The sequence below is a fragment of the Pterocles gutturalis genome, unplaced genomic scaffold (assembly GCF_000699245.1).
Source record: "Pterocles gutturalis isolate BGI_N339 unplaced genomic scaffold, ASM69924v1 scaffold16515, whole genome shotgun sequence".
In the NCBI taxonomy this organism is placed as follows: Eukaryota; Metazoa; Chordata; class Aves; order Pterocliformes; family Pteroclidae; genus Pterocles; species Pterocles gutturalis.
In genome coordinates this window covers 268-22,155 of record NW_010146158.1, presented here as the reverse complement: position 1 = coordinate 22,155, position 21,888 = coordinate 268, and the positions used below count along the sequence as shown (strand labels likewise).

The following is a 21,888-nucleotide window of genomic DNA, read 5'->3' as shown; positions in this document are numbered from 1 at the left end:
TACTCCCCCAGCCATAAGCACAAAGGAGAGCTTTGACAATGAATCAGACCCGGGTTTAAAATGACAAAGACAGACTTATCTACCAACTCTGTTCAAATTATTTCAGTGTAATCATAAAAGCAGCTTAATGCTAATCAGAGGAAACAAGCAACATTTTCAGACCCAGATGACTAAATGCAGGCTCCTGGAAGGACAAAACCATTTAGACACAGCAGACGTGGTTTTTTTATTAATGCATAATGTATCTCACTTTCCCCTGAATTACGAAGGAATGAGGGTATACTGACAAAGTTTGCTTGAAAAGCTTTTTCCTTTTTTTTTTTTTTTAATGATTGCTTAATGAATTAACTACCCAAAAACCAAAAAATCCTAAAACAAATTCTGGGACACATTTATTTTTAAAGTATCTCTACAACCAGCTTCTAAAGCATTTAAAAGGAAGCAATCAACACCTATGTTAATTATTCTCCTGCTTTTAAAATCGGCAATTATCCACCTAAAAATAAAGGTAGGAACAGTGAAAATACGGAGTCATCAAATTCCAGTTCTCCCTTCATGAAGCCTTTGCCCTCTCAGCCAGTTTGAGTGCTTACTTTGCTGTCTGCAGTGCGGGGAAGACTAACAAAGAATTACTAATTAAGCAGCTGCTTGCAAAAATCTGAGAGTTTGAAAACTTGTTGTGGAGAACGATTGCTTCAAATGAAAGATCCAGCCTTGGAAATGGACCCGTACAGATGTGATGTTACCAACACACATCATTCCACCAAAATCAGCATCACCTCCACCCATGCTTCACAAACGAGGTGAAATGTTATTTTCTATAAGCCACCCAGATCTAAACTAGTGGAAGACCCTTTCAGAGAGATGGAAATCCCCTCTTAAATGTGATTATTTCTTCTTTCTACGCCTCTGAGATTACAACGTCATGTTTTGCAACCAGTGACTCGTGCACTATTTAATACAGGGCAAGCTTCTTAGGCAATTTCCAGAGCAGAACATATTATTTGATCTTTATCTAGCAAATCTACCATAGGAATTGGAAACAGAATTTTAAAAAATCCACTTCCTTTCTTGTGATTACTGAAGAGCATTTGTTCCCTTTCAAAGCTTCAAGGTGCTAGCTGCACACAGTCAACATTCCTTTATCTAGGATGAGAGATGATGCAACTCGGATGAAAAAAACAGCATTAAATACATGTTAAGTTAGGCTGTAAGAATACAGTCCATTTAAGAATACAATCCCTTTGCCATCCTCACTTTTGACAACTGACAATAAGACAGACTGCAAGTCTGAACATAAAGAAATAAGTTAGTCTGTGATTCAGCACAGCCTTGAAAGCAAGGAGTAAGGCCCATTCTTCATGTTACCATCAGCAGAATCAGTTTAGGGGACAGCAAGAATTAGAGCAGCGTTAGCTATGCTCCAGTTCCTCCAGTATTTACCTTAAATTTGTATGGCCCCAGTCCAATGTCGGAGGGCTTCTCCATAAAGAATGATTTTGTCCTGCTAGTGTTAGCTCTGTGCCCATTACACTCTCAGCCTTCTCATCATTATTTTAAAGCCCAATTTTCTCATTGCTTAGACTATTTTTCATTTCAAAGATCAGGAATGAGAATGCAGATTCACCTCCCTGTTAGACAGCCAGAAAAATAGGAGGAAAAAACCCAACCAAACAAACAAAACCAAACCAAGCTTCAGCTACTCCCTTCTTCAAAACGAGCATCTCCATGGAGGGCAGAGCAGCGCTGCCAGCTCTACCCATGCAAGCTGTGCTCAGCTGTCCCGCGGGAGTGCCCGTGGGTGCTCCCCAGCTGACAGCAAGCTTAGGCAGGCAGCTGGACCACCCACGGCCTCAAAAAGCAAGCTTGGCCTCCAGCCCTGCAGCCTGAAAAGCAGGAGCAAGCCCCCAGGGAAGGCACAGACACAGGCCTGGATGGCAGAAGCCAACAGAATCAAGATGAAACACATTTTCCAGGAACACCACCAAGTCCAGATGTCCGTGCCCAGAAGGACCTGCCCAGACACCCAAAGCCGTGCGAGATGAAGCATCACCTGGCCTGGGCCTCACAGGGCGCCTGATGAAGCTCTGTAGCTCACTTTCACACCAGTCTCCACAATTTGTGGAGCTCCCACAGCTTCCTCCTAAAAGGTCCATGCAATCCCAAAGGTTAATCCTACATGTTAAGTTCAGTTCCATACTCCAGCTGTCCCCACCCCAGGTGTCCAGCCTCCCTCTACAGCAAGCAGAGGGAGAAGATCACCTCTAGGAAGGAGTGACCCTCTGGAAGAATTTATTGCCTGTCTCTTGACTGCGGAGAACATCTGGACTCCTGACTGGGAGAGTTAATGGAACTCCAAGGTGTGATGCAGGGGCAAGAGGAGAAGGAGATATCACCACTCCGAATTCCCAAACATCAGACACTGTAAAGTTGCAGAGGGCAGAAGGGAAGCTTCTAGGAAAACCACAAAAAATCTCAACCCCACAACACACCACCTTCCAGGACGAGCAAGAGAAGAAAACAAAAATCCATTTACTCCCCAGCAACACCCCAAACCCGCAGATGATCCATGCCAGAGCAGTTTTGTAGATGTTTGCAAATCATGATTGCAGTCTAGCCCCCAGGTTGCAGGGATGGTTCTGTCTCAGCTCCTGTACACCAGGACAGAAGCACGCCAGCCTACCCAAGAGCAGACCAGGCTGAACAGGGCTGAAACCACACCAGGGGCTGACCTTGTCCATGCACACACTTAGAGACAAGGGGCAGCCTCTGTGACAACATGTGTTTGAAATCATGTCCTCAGTACGTGCATGTATGCCAGCAACAGAATGAGAGAACAGCAGACTCATCCAAAGTAAAATCTGCTCCAGGCTAAAGCACAGAGGGCTATTCTTGAGGCTTTCCCTCTCCAAAGCAAACAGGAGCATTCCTTATTTTCCTGTTTATTTAAAAAGCCCACCGCACGTTCCTGGGCACTGGCCTTTCCCGAGCCAACCAGGGGATGAGAGCTTCTACACTGTAAATCCCGGCAAGACACTGGTCTAACTTGGGAACAGCCTAACAATTGCTACCTTCTGATGGTCACTTAGTGGTTGGGAAAGCGCACCACAAATCTCAAGAGACTTGTTTTCACATTGTTAAAGCCACCCTCAGAATTGGCCCCCACGCTGACTGTTTCAGTGTAAAAACCAAAGGGCCATCGAGAGAGCTGCCGCAGGAGCACGTCAGAGGCACGTGGCCACGCTGCGCAGGTCCCTCTGAACCATACCTGCTTGGAGAACGTGAACTCCCAGGCTGCAGCACTTCTTCCCAGCCACGCCTCGCGTGCCTTAAATCTTTGTTCCCACAGGGTATGAAAACACTGTTGTGACAACCATCAGAGACACCCTGGCCGACTCATCGAGAAAGGGTCACCACCATTCCACCTCAGGGCTACAGCAAAGCCATTTTAAAGCTCCCAGACAAAGAAGATGAGGGAAACGGAAGCTGCAGCACAAGCAAGTTGGCATCCAGGCAGTGGCAGGGAAGAAGTGTGTTGTCACCTCTGATGTCTGGTCAGCGTAAGGCATTGCAATGCAGACACTTCAACTTTACCAGAAAGCACCACTGCAACACCATCGAAGCCTTCAAACGTGGAGCACAGCAGCGTTTGAGAGCACAGTGTTCATTTCTCCACCATCAATGAGATCAAAGAAGTTTCCTGTGTGGGATAAGCCAGTTGGACACAGCATTTTAGGGATCACATGCAGAACTTCTGAATTAGAAATCAAGCACTTAGGTATAGCTTTCCCAATCATTTCTACTCCAGACAGACAGAGAAGAAAACAACCAACCCTTTATCTCTGCAGCAGTAAACTTTCCATCTCCTATATGCATGTGAAAGAACTGCCTGGGAAACAAGAACACAACAATGTTGTGGTCAGAGTTTAAAACTGAAATCCAATTCAACCAGAAAACTGCAGGTTGCTTTTGCCCTTTTCACGAAGGAGCTAAATTCAGTGGCACACAGTAGACAGAGCTGCCCAGCAGAGCCTCCCCCTTATTTGTTATTTTTAGCCATTTAGTCTGACAACGCCTGACAACCAAACATGCTGAATATAGCAGGAGAGAAGGGGACTATCAGATATTATCAGAGAAAACACACAGAAATAATCACCTTCTCCACCCCTAACGAAGAATCAATTTTCCATGTCTTTATAACATCATAGAGTTTGTTCTTTTTAAAATGCCACATTTAAAAACAGAATCCATCTAGCCCTACAATGGAAACGGATAACATTTCCTGAAACAAAGCATTGTTCCACCCCTCACATATCATGTTTCCTTAAAAACAAGGGAAGAAAAACATTACTTGGTTTTTCTCCTAATACTGCACAAACATTGCCGAGCTAAAAAGAGTCTGTGCTCATCCCTTTAGAATGCTTTCAAAATAGATTTAACACATACCCCTCGTACTGTGAAACACAAAAAGAATTTGATAGTATCAGGACTGGAAAAATCCAAATCGCTACTGCTAAGCAGGACGCTTCCCATGCCAGCAGGGGACTGAGCCTATGCCATGAACCTCTGCAAGATTCACGCAGGTTTTTGTAAGCCTCCATGGCACAGCCTTCATGCAGGCACGTATATTTTTGCCAGCAAGCCTGAGTAGTCTATTGGGATTCCAAAGGATTATATACAAGTTGCGAAGCTAAGAATGCTACATATGTACATATATATTCACATTCATACCTTAGCTTTAACACGAAGGGAAACGCTACCGTGCTTTTTCTGCAGAGTAACTGACAGGCTGTGCATCTGCCCCCTTGTACGCATCCATACCCTTTTGCTGTTGTCAGAACACAGGTCCTCTCACAAAGGACATCCAACGCGTATTCCAGCCAAGCCTTATTTTCACAGCCCTGTACAAAGACAGGTCTGGTTCTCCTTGCTGCTTTGCCATGCAATGGGAGGACAAAACTAGCAGTATCACGTCAATTTTGTGATGCTGCCTTGAAAAGGGCAATGCACCACTTCAACAGCAGAGGAACCCAAGAGAGGGGAGTGAGTGAAAGGGAATAACTGCAATCATGCACTGCAGTGGAGAATACCAGAGGAGGGAGCAAAGAAGCTTTCAAACCCCTCATTGTTTTCAAAGTTAATTCTGACAGCTGTGAATGTCAGGAAACTCAAGCTCACGTCTCTGAATCAGGCTAAAGCCCACATTTTCAGAGTCGGCACTCAGGAGTTCTCCTTGACAGGCAGCTGGCTGGATTTACAGAAGAGCTCAGCAGTGAACCCAGCCCTCTGTGCTGTGCTCCTCAGTCAACAGCACCGAGCTAGCAGGGAGAGCATTTCTCAGACTCAGGCTTGTTTCAAAAATACACATTTCACAATACCTTGGCAATAGCATCGTAATGGCAGTGCATAATCGTCTCGAGCTCATGCTACATGAGTAAACAGAGCAGCCACACCGTATGCTGGAGGATTACTCTGACCAGCTTGATTCAGCTATGCAAAGTGAGAAACGTGAGTAAGTCATAAGGTAGTTAACAATGTAAAATATAAACCTAAGCTTTTAAATCCTTCCAGTTTTAATAACAGATGGAGGGAAGTTTTAACCTATCTTGGTTTGATATTTATTTTACAACGATGCAGTGGAAGCACAAGGTCACAAAGTTTCACATTCTTTCTTGCTTCTGTCACAACGGGTTTTCAGGACAGCAAAATCCCCTACTCCTGTGATAAGTGCTCTGAGACTTGGACTCAAGTATTTCCTCTGAAATTTCACTTCCCAGGAGCTGTCAGTCTAAGAGCTTGTTCTCTTCCACGGGGAATCCCAAGCCTAAGGAAAATCCTTTTCACAAAACTGCCAGCCAGTAGGAAGCAGAGTAGTTAAAAGATGGACTTGAACGTTCACTTAAACTATTGAACGTTTTGGCAATCTAACCCTACTATACATGGTTAAAAAGAGAAAACAAGTCATGTGGCAACCACCTTTCCACTCCCACTGCCTTTTGAGACAGTCACTATTGCTGGGAACTTCAATTCAGTGGTCATAACCAGAGACTCCAGCAACAGGGAGCTATGAAGCAGAAAAACACATTTGCAAAGCAGCCAGCTCTGAGGCTTTGTGTAAGAATGGCAAAAGTTATAATTTGGGGGGAATTCCATCCATTCTGCTGAACTCAGCCATCGGAAAGTTCAGGGGGCGAGATCATTCCCCACCAGGAACAGGAAGAAACCGAGATGCACAGCTGAAGGGCAGAGCAGCCAAAAAGCTGACCACAGCCCGACAGACCTGGCAGCAAGGGTCCTGGTGGGCAGTTTGTAAACAGAGGCTGTGAACCACACTCCAATCACTTCGAAACCCAGGGGCACTGCTATAAAGCTCTCCAAACCCAGTCGCAGGGCTGTCTCTGTGTAAAGCTACTTGCATCTGAGATGGCTCCAGAGCAGCCAGGATACAATCACTTTTATCACATCACCATAAAAACGACAGTGCCTTGTCTGCATTAACACCATCTGAAACATACAGCGTACTTGTTTTCCCTGTGCAGAAGTTCTCATGGCCAGAAACACAAAACCCCTTAGTATCTGGCACAGAAAAACTCCAGGTAACACAGCACGTGGCGATGTGCTTGCCCTACAGCTCCCCAGGCAAGCTGAGTTTTAAGAAGGAATTAAAAAAAATACAAACTCTACTTCTGCTTTAGTGAAAGTGGGAGACAACAGAGTCAGAACTGCACAGGTTTGCGTAGGTCTGAGCACCAGCTTCCTATTCCTGCTTTTCCCTACTTAGCTGGTCTCCACACTCCCTTTCTCCAAAACACTAACAGATGAGATAAGCAGCTTTACACAATTCAGTCTTTGCTTTCTCTGTCATTCCCCCCCAAAAAAACAAGGAACAGGGTTTTGTATTAATTATATTTTAGGGGTATTAAGAAAAAAATACACCAAGGGCCTTGGAAAAGTACATTTTTAACATCTTCTCTGAAGAACTGTAAGCCGTACATGCAGCCACTAGAAGATAGTCAAGATTGAGTAGATAACTTGTTTGAATACTGCAACTTGTGCAGACACGATTTTATATTCCCTAGATATTCCTCCCTGCCTTGAATACTCCAACCAGATAACCATAAGAAGACAGAAGTGCTCTCATGACATCATCAAAGTCCCATCTTCCCTAGATGTGGTCTTCAAAAGCAGCCACAAGTAGATGCCTAGGGCAGAGTGTAAGGACAGGACAGGCGTATCCAGGACTTCCTCCTCATACTTTCCCAGCCTCTGGACATTTTTAGCTCAGGGACTTCCTGAGCAGGATGCCATTTCTACATATTTGGTAATTCTCAATGGATTTCTTTTCCATGAATTTGTGCAATTGTCCTGAGCCAGTGAAAACTTTTAATATCCTCAGCACTGGTGAAGTTTCACATCACCTATCTGTTGCAAACAACCACACAAACACCCTTTTGCTAGTTTTAAACCTTGCTCCTACCAATCTCATTTGAATTCCTCACCCCCAGTTTTCATATCAGGACACAGAGTGAACAATCAATTCCCACCAGGGTCGTAGATCTAGCAAAGAAACCAAGTGACATGAATTACTTGTAGGTTACTTGTAACAGGGGTGTGTTTTGCCTAGCTGCGATCCTTCAGAATAAAAAGTACCGGATAAATACAAGGGATGCAGCAAACAGCATCTTGTTGACCTTCAACGTTCTACTTTCATCATCATTACCTGCCAAAAACTTACCTCTAATTCCTTAATCTTCTCTTCAGCTATTCTCTGTTTTTCTAAGAGCTGATTATGAATTACTTCTTTAGACTGAAGAATAAACCTACAAGTAGAAAAGAAGAGACAGACAACTGTTGGATATTTTTTACAGCTGTTGTACACCTAGCTGCGATTTGACGATACAGAGCCAGGTGCATTCACCAGAAACACAGAGCCACAGTACACATTATTTGAGCTTTCACAGCTCCCACTGCACAGGGCTTGGCTCACACCCCCTCACTGACCTCCATATTGCCACGCTTTCTGCATTCAGAGGGTTTTTCTGTGGGGTGGGAAGTGGTCGTCTCTAACTGAAATTGCAGCCACTGGTTTCACTTGTTCTGTTGTGGTTTTTTTTTTTAATTGCCAAAGGGATTTGAAAGATGCATCCATAACATCTCAGTCACAGCAATTGTGCTCGCCAGCATGCAAAAAGCTGCCTGACTTGCTCAGAAGAGCATTCAAAGGAGCACCAGCATCCAAAGCAGCTCTCTAGCATGTGGCACTGGCCTCCCACAAAGATGTAAAGGACAACTAAGTTCAGATGAATTTTAGGAACTCTCCATGGTTGTTTTTCATCCTTCCAGACATAAAGAATGTACAAGCCTCAGATTCGCCCCTTCCCTACTTAGAAAGTCCCCCAGGGGATTTAGAAGGAGCCTCCACGGGTCATACCAACGAGGTCAAGGTCTCTCCAGCACCAACTAGGGTCAACGTCTTCCCGCCAGGTGACAAGAGCTCATGCTCGAGCAGTTAAAATGAGCAGCTTTAGACAGGGCAGAATCAGAGTGCATTCCCTGTCTGCTACAGAAAAATCTGAAATCAGCCTGTAGTGCCATCCCCCATGACAAATGACATTATTAACATGTTTGCTCAGAGCCTGGTAAACACAAATGCGGATTTGCCGCTTGGCTGGAAACCCAGCATACTCTGCATCAGCAACGTCAAGAGGAAAACTACCTGCCACGTGCATTCCTGAAACGCATGGGAGCAGAACTGTGGTTAATTATAACAAGTTTACAATTAAAACTCTCTTTGTTGCTGTTATTAACTGCACTTAGCAATCGCTTCCTCCTCTTTCTCCCACTTCTCTCCCTTGTTCCGCTTCACCTCCTCTTTTCTGCAGTGACTTCCGCTATATCTCTTCTGTTGTGATTTTCTCCAGTCTCTCAGCGTTTCTTACCAGGCTCAGCTCATACATATTACCAGCTCATTTTTGTTCTATATTTGCTCCTGTTCCTTACAACACAGCTCACTCATGCTCTTTGTTCCCTCAATGCACTCTCTTCCTTTAGGTGCCCCCACAATCCACTTTCACGCAGCGGTAATGTTTTCAGGTTCCAGTAGACACATGCCTGCTGAAATAAAATGCAGGTTTTTTTCAGTCTTGTGAAAAATCAAGTTCATGATCACCCTTCTAGGAGAGAAAAGTTATCTACATTGCTACTAGAGCCTGGATCCAGGCAGAGAGGAGCTACTTTTCACGACCACCAGCAACCACGTCGTTCAGACCCTCTTACCTTGAGCCTGCAATGCCAGAAGAAACACACATTAGCCTCCACACACACACACCCCAGTAGATTTTGGGGTAAAGACTAAAATTTTGCCTTGCTTCTGCAGTAGCTACCATTAGTGAAAAATCAAAGCTGCAAGACGCCCTCAGGAAAAAAAGCTGTCAGTCCTTTCCCTCGTCACAGCTTCCCTGACCCCGCATGTATTCAACCGATTCCTTAATTATTTCCCTTTTTTGTGGGGGCAGCAAAGAACAGAATACCTTCTCATTTGCTTCCCCAAACTGTATAGCAAGATCAATCATTTTGGTTTCACTGATGCCCCTCCCTGAAGAAACAAAGTTAAACACCAACACAGCTTGACCAGTTTTCCCTATGCTGCAGCTGGGAAGGTCCCTGCTGGGCTTCAGGCACTGAGCGATTCCGGCTGGCTGAGAACCACCACGGGCACTACAACCTTTGAACAAACAAGCGACTGACTTCACTTCTATTCTGCAAATGTCAACAGCAGTCATCGGGGAAAATATCCTCCCTCCCACCCTCCTCCAATGTGCTGGCAGACATACGACAGCAAATTAAAACTGGATGGCCGAAGTTAGCACTGACGAGACGTATGCAGGCAGCTGAGCACAAATACAACCGCCCCAATTTTATTTGCCATAAAACAGTGGGCTGGAACATGTGTCTGTTCATACTCTGGCTCAGAAGCAGATCAAATATCCTTGACTTGGCCAGCAGCATCCTTCATAACCTCTTCACCAGTACCTGCTTCAAGCCACCCATTTTAATTCCGGGCTGCAAGACCATCGAGCCCTCAGCCTAAAGTGCACAGGTGCTGCCATGTAAGCTGTCAAAGGCCAGGTTTTGTCAAAGTTGGGGCTATACATCCACATCCACAGTTAACATTCATTTTCTAACATAAGGACTCAAAAAATTCTGTTTTAGCTTCTAGCTTGGGATGCACACCTTATGGAGATCTCGGCCAAAGTTTTTGCCTAAGGAAACAATGTGGTTTATGCAGCAGCTTGTTCTGCTCATTAGGTAAGAGCTGCTGCAGGGCACTTGTAATAAACCCAAGTTTAAATTTAATCTGGATTTTATTCTTCCAATTACCCTAAGTAAAACACCAACTTAATGAGTTGTTTGGGTTTTTTTAGTTGGTTTTCGTTTTGGTTTTTTCTCACCAAGCCAGAGAAATAGGGTAGTGTCATTCTGCTGCCTGGTTTTAGTTAAATGTGGTTAATTTATTTATGAATTTTTAAGCTCACGAAGAACCACGGGACTTAGTTCTTCCTTGAGTTTGTGAACACGCCTTTCAAACAAATGAACTTCATTCCCTGCCTGGAGGTACACCACCAGCTGAGAACTGGCCCCATATCAGAGTCATCGCGTCGCAGAGCCACATTCTGCTCTGTGACACTGAGCTTGGCAGATGACGTGATTAACACTAACCCCCTGGTGCAGATCAGCACTGAAGAGCTACCTGCACAGATGAGTCCACCATAGGAGGCTCCAAGAGCCTGTACGTTGAACTGGGATGGCCTTTAAGTACTGATAGTTCTCACGAAACAAGCAGCAAACCAAATCCTCTTCCAGTGAGTTCACCTGTGTCCACCTTCTCTCAGTGAAGTGTCACAGCACACTCCAACACATCTATCAAACATGACACCTACACTATCAAACACAAAACAACGATTCAGAAAAATGTTCAGCACCACAGTGGCAATTACAATGCTCAGTAACAATCACCTGTCACAGGAACTTTTTCACTGCTTTACAACACAAGAAATGCCTGGGTCAGAATGGACAAGTTCACTATTTCAAAGGGAATGCCTAGTAAAAACAGAGCAGGATTTGCCCTATTCCAGATACGTAGCAATTTTCCCAATGTCCATAGGTAAAGGTAAAAACTTAAAACAGAGAAAATTAGAAAAGAAAGCTACAGAGGAATGGAGCCAAACACAGGCTACCAACAAGAGCAGCTCTGTAACAGCTTGAAGTGTTTGTAAATCCACTGTACCTACGTGCTCCAGTCTCCTGGTGACTGCTGGTTCTCAAGTGCAATACAAGGAACAAAAATAGACCACAAGGGAACTGAAAGAGAAACCTCACTCTAAATATTTCCACTTGTTTCTATTTTCCTCCCGCTGCTAGCTCCACACTGGGGTTTTTGTTTCCCCCAGGCAGAGAAAGTTGTGTACACTCTCTAAAACCCACTGCTTGTTTCCTTCTGCAGGGACCTGTTACCCCTTCCCAATTATCCATCTCTAGATACGGTGCCTGTTTAGTCAGCGTTCATACAGCACTCCCTTATGCCCTGGTCAAAATGGTCTTCAGGTTACAGCCAGGCTGGTCAGCAATGCTGTCACCTCCATCATGTGTCACACGTACACACCCACAGTGTGATGTTCGTACAGTGTAAGTAATTCCATAACTCAGTCTGTTTGCACCAAAATGTACTGTTTACTTGACTTTAAGACATAACATTAGATACTGAAAGATTTGTCTCCTAACAAATGAGGTTATGGAGATGTTTGTTCAGCACACGTCACTCTTCGTTATGACATACAAGTCATTAAAGTTATTAAAGGTGGAGTTCCAGTGATGCTCATAGTTAAGGTTTTCCATTAAGAACCCCTATTTTCAATTACTTACAACTGCAAACAACTTCAGCCTTTATGTCTGAAGTTTTCGGGGGCAGGCATCCACCCCAGCCACAAGCACTCTCTCCTCTTCCCGCTCTGGTTAGGGATCATGGTTCAGGTGTTTCTCCCGTATGGCCTGCCGGGGCAAGAGGCTGTGCATGTATTAAAGCACTAACACCAGGAGGGAAGGAGCCACACCACAGGCCACTGGGCTCCCTCCTGCCAGGCTGCAGAGCAACTCTTCCCAGTTGGCTCCACAGAGATCACTGCAAGAACCGGTGAAGGGTACCAAGGGAAGCCTTAGCTTTTCCCCTGCCTGATATCGATGTACATCCCTCTGCCACATTTCAGAGAGAGACAATTTTACAGGTAGGAACATCCCAGTGCTATTTTGCCAGAATAATAATGAATGACAGATCTACATGTCCATTGAGCCTGGCTCCTGGCTCACAGAAAGGGTGATTACAACTTCAGCTTTATGGTTCCTATTTGGGAAACTCTCTACAAAAACTGAAGATACTGAAAAGAAAACTAACAGCTTTGTACAAAGCCATAATAGTATTTTAACATGTTTACTGTATTTCTAAAAACCTAACACACTGTGTTATAACACAACACAGTCATTCTCATGGAATATCCTGCTCCTTGAAACCAAGCGTTTTCATCAGACTACTCCACGAGAAAAGTTGGGCTAAGCCCAGTCATGCCCTTATCTATTTAAAGACGCTTTTTAATTCTGAACTTGCACTGCTGTTCAAGCTTTCAGCATACTCAGTAAGGGATTACTGCATTTTAAGTACTGTTCAAAGCCAATGGAAGAGAGGCTTCCAACAAGCTGATCCCAAGCAATCTAGCTTGATTGAACACGAGCTGGCTGTGCACAACTGCAAGCACCCAGTAGTCCCCTTCCACTCTCCCAGGGTCTGCTTACGCTTCTGTAAATTATTCCCTATGCAGTTCATAACAGGCACTGCTTATACCCCAACAAATTCCAGTTTTAGTCATCCTAGACAAATTAGCTAGTTCCAAACAAGACAAGGAAGCAATATTTTAAAAAAGGAAAATAATGACTAATTGTAGTTTGTGCTGCCACCCTTCATGTCTAAGGGTTTCACATTTTTCAGTCTTACTTTGAATTTCCCATTCAACAGATCATATGCCTTAACTAGAGCTTGTTCAGAAACAGATGGAGTTGGAACAGAAGTGTTGAAGCTTTTCCTATGTTTGCTTTTATTTTAGTGGTCAGTCGTCTCATTGGGTCACTCTCAAGATAGCTAAACCCAAGTATTCCCCCCTCCCCCTACCAAAGCAGCACATACCTTAAAGCAAAACAAATCCTGCATCTTATATTGGGAGGATTATATATGAACACATTCCAGGAGCAGCAGGTTATAGTTCACGTGTCATTCTACTACTGCACTCCCAGGGGTGAATATGCACCAGGAACTGCTTGGGAAGGAGACGTGGGCTGAAGCACACTGGCAGCATCTCGGGTGGGCAGCAGAACCTGGGTGAAGGGAGCCGGACAGCACTGCAGCACACAGAGATGGGGATTAGCAGCACTGGAAGCAGGCCAAACCGAGTCTTATGTAGGCCACAACAAGGGTAACTTTTACTCCGATGAACATTTGTAAGCCATAAACCTATTTGCTTTAAGGAGATAAAGGAAGAGAACAAAAAGTGCCACACCATTTGCTTCCTCAAACCTCTGCCCGGACTGGCCCAACGCGTCCATCCCGCTCTGGTGATGGGCGACTGGGCCTGTTCTGCACTTCAGGCCATGTTTACCTTGGGTTTTCACTTTTTTTTTTTTTTAATCTGTCAATAGCTACAGCATATTACATTACCTCAAGCCAAGATAGTAACACAGCTTGCAAACAGCAGTTTCTGCATTGCCAGACACTTAACTAGATGGTAGATTTATACCATTGTTCATGCTTGGGTCTTTAAAAAAGGAAAGCAGGAATATACCTCTAAGGGTGTATTAAATATAGCATAACCCAAAATAATAAAATAGTACTGGAGTCTGCTATTAAAGAACATCATCAATTCTTTTTGAAAGCTCCATCGACACAAATGGAATTAAAATAAAAAAAAAAGAAAGCAAACGCCTCCTCTCTATCATAACAGGAATTAATAACATCTGAGATTCAAACCCTGTGGGCAACACTGTAAACATCACTGCAGTTCATGGAGGTGAAATCTCCACAAGTAGTCTCCTCACTGTATCCCTGGTTTAGGGGTTTTATCTTCCAATTTTGCTTTAATGTAATTTTTTAGTACATAGCAATGATGTTGCTTGTTTAAGCAAAGGAAACCCCAATGACTGCAGCATGCCTACTAGCAGATGCTCTTCAAACAGAATTTTTGCAGTCTAGGTTGGTACCACATTTGAAAGTTGCAAGCAGCAGAAAACTGCAACAACTTTTCCAGTAAGGGGAAGTCAAGATCCATTTCTAAGTCTCCTGTATTTTTAAGAACTCCCCACAAATTCCTAAGGAAGAACATTTAAAAAACCAACCCCCACAACATCAAATGAACAGGCATCTAAGGAAAATAAAAACAAGCAAACACTGGTGTGAACACCCTTGTCAACCAACCCTAAGGAAATTTCTATTTAAAAAAAAAAAAAAAAAAAAGAGCTTTTTTCTATCCGTAAATCTTCTGTGACCAGAAAGATGATCTTTGCAGTAGTAAATGAAGGGACACGGAGATACTGCTGTACTCTGACAGGCGAACTTAGGTTTACCCTTCTCAGCAGCAGCCTTTCACTAAGAAGCTACACCGGGAAACCAGCAAAATCAGGATACATCCCTTTCGAAAAGCAAATCCATCCACAGTTGCAAGAAAAAAAAAATGTTTTGCGCCTTGCCCAGGAAGAAACCTTTGAAACGCTAAGTGACAAGGAAGACCCAACTGTCAGCTTGTGGTTGGTCAAATAGCACGGCCAGGGCTTCTGCACAGGGCAAATCCTGCTACAACAAGGAGTGAAAGCAAGCAATACAGCAAACATCACAGAAGGGGATGTAAAGATAACTGAGTCAAAAGAATTCAAGCATAACACTAATACAGAGATATTTCTGGATGCTAGAGTTAAATTAGCTAGCACTAAAACAATCACCCTCTTGTTTCCTAATCAGTAAGAAACTTTTTCGATAGAATCAGCATTTGTGGACCAAAAAGGCTGAGTGTTGTTTTGGAAAATTGTTTCTTCTCAGAATACCTGATTTTTTGTTTGTTTGTTTGTTTGTTTTTAACTGGCTGAAACATTCTTTTAATTCAGCAAATAGTTTTGGAGAAAACAAAAATAAAAATTCAAGACAGCAGTTGTAGCATTCCTCAGTTCAACACTTTGGTTCTTGCGCCTCTGTATTAAACTTGTGTAGAACAGTGATCTCATCCCACAGCATTGGCTTCCTCATTACCTCGCATCAGTGTTTTCATGGAGGGGTTGTGCATTAAACTCTTTCTTTCATGCTTTGAGCAGGCAGCTAGGTCAGAGGACGCTCAGACCTAAATTTCTTGTTTTTATTAAGGCTGTTCCACATACAATGTGTATATTATGTTGACATACAGATATCAGACCAAAGACTGACTCTGGTCATCTCCACCCGACAGCTGGACCTTGTCACACCCTGCCCCGCTGGCTAGAGATCCACGGACACCACCCCTGGAAGGGCATCCTCAGGAAAGACAGGGAGACCACAGGGAATCTCCCAGTACTTCTTTGGTCCAGTGATTTGGCCGTCCTCCTCTGCTGCAGGAACATGAAATGTAAGTGCCTGCACTAAGCCAGAGAAACAGCCCAACATTCTGAAGGAAGTGCTCTAGCACTCAGTATTTCCCCAGGGGCTCTAACCCTCAATTCCAACATTTCCTTTAGGAAAGAGGGGAGAAGACTCAAACTACAGAACTTTAAATCACTACATATTAAAATAAATTGAAGTTCCTTGCTGTTTCAGAATATCAGTGTGACATTTTAAGTGCTTGGAAAACTTCAGAAATAAGATAGTCCCATTCCATAATTTCTTTTGCAAAGTCATTTGGCTCAGCAAGCCACAAAAGCAGAAGCAGTTCAAGCTCCCCAAGACATTTAGTACTTGTCTAGCGTGTATGCAAAGAGAACTCTGTACCACTGAAGCAACAGATGGGTTGCATTTGCAAGAGACCCCAGATTTCCTCTTTCTAGAGGTAAGGGCAAAATGAAGGTGCCTTACCACAGCCCTCACTCCCCAAAACAGTCTGACCTCCAAAGTGCTGCCCTCCAAAGTGCAAGGCTTCTTGAATGCCCTGGCATTTATACTATAGCACGTTGCCTCTGGATCACAGCAGATCAAACCATCTCTTCTAGCAACAGCAGCCGCCTGCATGCGTAGTTTGTTCTGACCCTTATCGTCTCAGTTTAGGCTTCACCCCCTTTACATTTACTCAGGTAGCTCCATCCCCTGTGGTTTCTAGGTAACAGGCAGGGAAGAAGTTAGGGATAAAGAAAAGACAAATGGAACAGATTTATTTGAATGTCATACTCCTAGTCCCAACAGAAAAACGTTCCTAAAAAGTCCCCCAGAAAGGGAGACAAGCATCAAGTAAAAGCTGTATGGCTAATCTTCTGTCACAATTCCTGTGGAGAAGGTAGGGGGACTATAACCAAGAAGTTTATGTCAAGTGAGGCTACGTAAAACATCTACTTTTTAAAATGAGCTATTATTTTTAATGTAAGACCCTTTTTTCTGCTGCTTATACATTTGACAAACACTGACTTACCAGATGTATCCATTCTACGCCAGTTCTCTGTCTAAAGCTGATGTTTTAAAGAAATGCAGCTGTTTCCTAGAACTGGACAGATATACATCTTGCATGCAAGCCATGGAAATATTTTTTTCTCTGAAGTTTCAGTGTTGCATGGAGAAATTCTGAAGAGCAGGAGAGCTATAACTGGACCAAGATTTCCAGGAGATTACAAATGAGCAGCGCAGGGCGGCAGGAATAAGATCAAGAACTAAGGGTGAGAAATCAGAAGATGTCAAGCTGGAAAATGAGCCTGTACACAAGAGAACAAGCTCTCTTTCTGATGTGGAACAGAATCCAGGAGCCCAGACTCCCAGTATCCCACTGCTGCCAGCAGTCAACCACGCAGTCTGTTAACCAACTGCGGTCCTCTCACACTCCCACTCAGCCAGGAAGAGGATGACAACTGACTGCTGCCCCTTCACTGCTCAAGGCGAAGGCACCTCTACGGACTACTACCGCATTACCTCCGCGTGCATCATTTTTGCTTTCTGTAAGAGCTCTTTAAAAAGATCTTGCACACTTGTATAGGCCCACTGACAAATGACACTTAAGAAAATTGTTCCTGCTGGAACAAAGGTGAGTAGCTCAAAAACAAGAAAAATCTGAAATAAAACTCAACGGGGTGATGGAAAACCTTATGGCTTAAGCATGTGTCATGCCAGGTAGCCTTTGATTCCTCATGCACCATCTCCCAGCACTCCTGTCTTGTTCAACATACAGCATCAACAGCTGGACACAGATTTTGTTTTCTTCACAGTTCAGTGCCTGATTATGCTTACCCAGACACACCAGACTTACTGTGGAAAATAAAACCCTCCCTTTTGCAATAGCTAGATAGAAGAGCTTCAGGTTTATAAACCACATCTTGACCAGAGGCTGATAGCAACATGCTTGTCCCTGGGTCTCATTTAAGCATTGCAGCACCTGTCGGGTTCTCAGCAGCTGAGCTTCAGCCCTGAACTCTGCACAAAGCCTGACCCAAGGAGACGGGCGATAGAGAAGCCACTCGGATTTCACAGACCAGCCTATAGTTAGTAACTGAACCATAAAGATTAAGCTTTGCATGTCCTTCAGTTCTTCGTGAGTTTTTTTGCAACGTGAGTGGGAAGCACAGTACAGCTACCACATTCTGCAGTGATCTGTGGAATCGAACACCAGTCTCATACACACACAGAAAGCAAAAACGCAGCTAGTGCGGCTGCACTGAGCTATGTGCAGGAGTGATTGCTGTCTTCAGGGGTTCAGGAAAGAGCTTGCAATGACTGATGATGTCGCATTTTCAAACAAAACTAAGAATCACAGTAAAAGCAGGAAAGCACTCAAATCCCAGGAACAACCAAGTTATTCCTCTCTCAGGTTTCCTCTTAAAAAAAAAAAAAGGCAAAATCATATTATTACAGCTGACCCCATAAAATACTATACTCGCACAAAGTCATTTTATAGGGTCAACTGTAATAATACACTATACTTGCAGAAAACCTTGAACGTAAAGTTCATTGAATGGTTTGGGTTGGAAGGGACCTTAAAGATCATCAAGTTCCAACCCCCCTTCTATGGGCAGGGACACCTCCCACCAGCCCAGGTTGCTCAAAGCCTCATCCAGCCTGGCCTTGAACCCCTCCAGGGATGGGGCATCCACAGCTTCTCTGGGCAACCTGGGCCCCTGCCTCACCACCTGCACAGTGAAAAACTTCTTCCTAATGTCTATGCCCTCTTTCAGCTTATACCCGTTACCCCTTGTCCTGCCACTACACTCCCTCATAAAGAGTGCCCCCCCATCTCTCCTGTAGCCCCCTTTCAGCACTGGAAGGCTGCTATTAAGTCTCCTTGGAGCCTTCTCTTCTCCAGGCTGAACAACCCCAACTCTTTCAGCCTGTCCTCAGAGGGGAGGTGCTCCAGCCCTCTGTTGTGCCACCGTATTTGCTTGATTTTTACTTTCTTATATTTTATTGTTGTACGTGTTCCCCCATTTGTTGTAGAAGTAAACTGATGATAAAACAGTATCAAACCAAAACCAACTATCTATTTTGGCATGGCATGAAAAACCGCAGTGTTTAGCACAAGTGCCGGACGTTTTTCTTCTGTAAATAAGGATCTTGTCCAGGTTATGGGTTAAAAGAATGTAAAGGGAAAGGTCTTAAATATTCAGACAGAATTCTGAAGCTTAAACTCTCAGCATAGTTCTCAAAGCAATACGATTATATCAGATCACAAATAGCTTAAGGAGATGTCCAGCATAGCTGTAGTTGTCTCAGGCTACATAACAGCCCTTTCAAAAGAGTATGAACTAACAGAATTGAAATGTATTTGGCAAGATGCCACCGCTCAGATGATATCCCAGCCTCATGGATACGTACAGTACACCGCAATTCATCATCTCATACTATGTGGCACTGACATTTCTTGTGTCCAACCAAAAATAGCTGTAGCAAAGTAAATTGAGCCCCACATGTGGAGGCCAGTAAGGCCTCCGCATGTTATACACACTATAACACTGAAAAAAATGAAAAAAAATAAAGAGACCAAGTTGAGGAATGGCAGATGGACTTTCACATTCACCAGCAGTGCCGAGAAAGCTTCTCGGAAAGGAACATGGCTCACGATAGGGGTTCAGAGAATAAAAACCACATAACTGCTTTCCAAGTAGTGCAGACGCAAGTAACGAATTAGGCAGACTTCCTCCCAGGATGCAGCACGTCACCATAGTTCCTTAAACCTTCAAATTCCATGAAGACCTGGAGCATCTTATCCTACAGAAGTGCATGTACTAGCCCCTGCACACAGCTCAAACCACCAAAGCTGGGGAAAAAACAGAGAAACTCTGTCAGAAGCCACATGCTAAGTAGTAGCTTAAAGGAGCTAAAGAAGAAAAATCAGAAGAAAAAATAAAAGGTCGAGCACAGGACTAGAAGCACAAAACTTATTTCAAAGAATGTAGCTATTCAAGTAAGCTACCAGAAGAGCACTGACAATCAGAGTTAACGCTCTTGCAGACCTCCACCCTTTCTGGATAACTGAAACCCACTAGAGCTCTAACATTTGCATGCTAAATTACACAATAGGAATGGAGATGTCACAAATATCCCTTCAGTGGCTGAACTCCCACATCTGTGCAAGCCAATGACACCAAAAAATTAAATCTGCAATTCCACTTCGCAGAACATGGCTTACATGTCCAGAAGAACCACAATGATCACTCCTTTGGTCGCCAGTGGAACACAAGGTGCCAGCATGTCCTGGGATTTTAACTCCTGCTCAAGGGCTGCTTTAACCTGCTTTGCTAAAAGCCCACACTTCAGACAGAAATTCTCTACTAGGGGTCGGAGTGGGCTCCAGGAAGAGCCTCATGTCCTTGATGCGTGTTCTCCGCACTAGGAAGTGACACAGACCATACCACAGCTTTACTGTCAATTGGCAAAGTAGCTCCACAGCCAGAAAAGGCAGAGCTCACAGAAATACCCTAACAAGCTAAGGCAGGAGAAAAACAAAAAAAAAAAATTTAAAAAATGAGTGAATGAGTAGTATTCAGAAGAAGAGTACTCCCTTAATCTACATTTGCATAGCAACTAGCACAACAAAGCCTATGAAGAGTTCAGCTTTTAAATACGATCCTAATGCAAACACTTTTCTGATGGCACCTCTGCCATCCCCCAGGAGCGAGAGGTGCCTGCCATGCCCACAGCCACCCTGTCTGGCCACAGAGAGGTAAGCAAAAGAAGACTCCCCAGAAGACTGTCACGCCTGCAGCTGCTGCACACAGAGAAGCTGTAAACGGTTTAGGGCACAAAGAAGGTAAGCGTCTCTTACTCCTAAGTGGGAGGCAGAGCAGAAAGCAGAATAATGTATTTCAGACAGTGCCACAACACCATCTACTACCCACACCTGATTCACAAGCAGGATTACTTTACGATAAAGACCAATACACCCACATCTTTAAGGTATCTTCAGGGAATTCTCCATATAGTATTCTGTACATTTGTATTTTTAAAAAGCTTTAAATTTTTTTTTTACTCCAGAATTGTCTTCTACACTTCATCTGCCTGCTCTGTGACAAAACCAAACAGAAAAAACACTTGAGTGGTCTCATGACCATGAGTGTTTGCTATGCCTACAGCCTGCCCAGACCAAATCAGTCACCTCTTGCAAGGGACCAAAATCTGTCTCCTTTTAAGGTACCAGTCACTAGCATCCTGACACAAGCACAACACTTCATTCACCTGCATGGAAAAGTTGATCTGCTGGGGGCCAAGAAGGGGACTCTGTCACGCTGAACACCTCCATTAGCCTGGGTACACCTTCATCTGAAAACCCACAACAAAGGGCAAACTACACACCATTCCTGTCTTCCCAGTCCTGCCATCTCCCTACCACGTGATCTGGAGCCTGATGGATCAGGGCACTTGTAGTCTGACCTGGCTCAAAGCTTGGCCCTGCGATCATCCATTTCGACATGGCGAAGGTGGGGAAAACACAGACTGGAGAAGAGGTCGATACAATCATCCCTTTTGGCAACAGTCAGAGCGCATTCAGTGTTTCACAAAACCACATCCCGAGCCGAGTAGAGTCATCACTGTTACCCAACTCTCAAGAGACACATGAGAAAAATCACTGTACTATCAAATCAGGAACACAGAAATCTAGTGTGATAATTATCAAGTAAGCATGTGTTTCAGGTTTGAAACTACTTTGTATGATTTTTTATCAGAGGCTGCTGAAGTCAAACAGAAGTGGGCTGTGGAAGTTAATCAAAATACATTCCTTCTGGTTTAAGGCTTTTTTTCTTGACAACCATCCAACATAAGGAAGCACATCTGTATGAGGATGCTGGGACTACCCATACGAGCTTTGTGCTCATTTCTAAGGGTTTAAAAAAATCCAGGCAACACCCATTAGATTCATTCCCTGGCATGATACTGCAAAGGGCATTTCTGCAGAACCTCGGTGCAAGCAAAGCCCTGAGCACATGAACTGGGCACAGGGGTTTTACAAGGAGTGCCATGTCAACTCCACTGGAGATGACTGAAGCTGGAGAGGTTTGTGAGGGCCTTCTCACCAATGCTGCTGGTCATTAGCGTGCTGCTCTGCTAGTCTAGATTACAAACTTCCCAGAAGTGCCAGACAAGCCCACCACAGCCAGGAGCAGAGCCAGCAACAAAACCACACCAACCCAATAACACTGATGACA

The 21,888-nt window shown here is 44.1% G+C and overlaps 1 protein-coding gene across 1 annotated transcript in view; it reads right to left on the bottom strand.

Annotated features, from left to right (window-relative positions):
* The window catches only part of PFDN1 (prefoldin subunit 1), a gene marked incomplete at its 5' end in the record, with an annotated part of 31,948 nt that overhangs the window by 9,798 nt on the left and 262 nt on the right, over positions 1-21,888 (bottom strand). Inside the window, one exon of the mRNA XM_010085644.1 lies at positions 7,736-7,820. Coding sequence (XP_010083946.1) covers positions 7,736-7,820 — 85 coding nt within the window. The remainder of the gene's footprint in view (positions 1-7,735; positions 7,821-21,888) is intronic.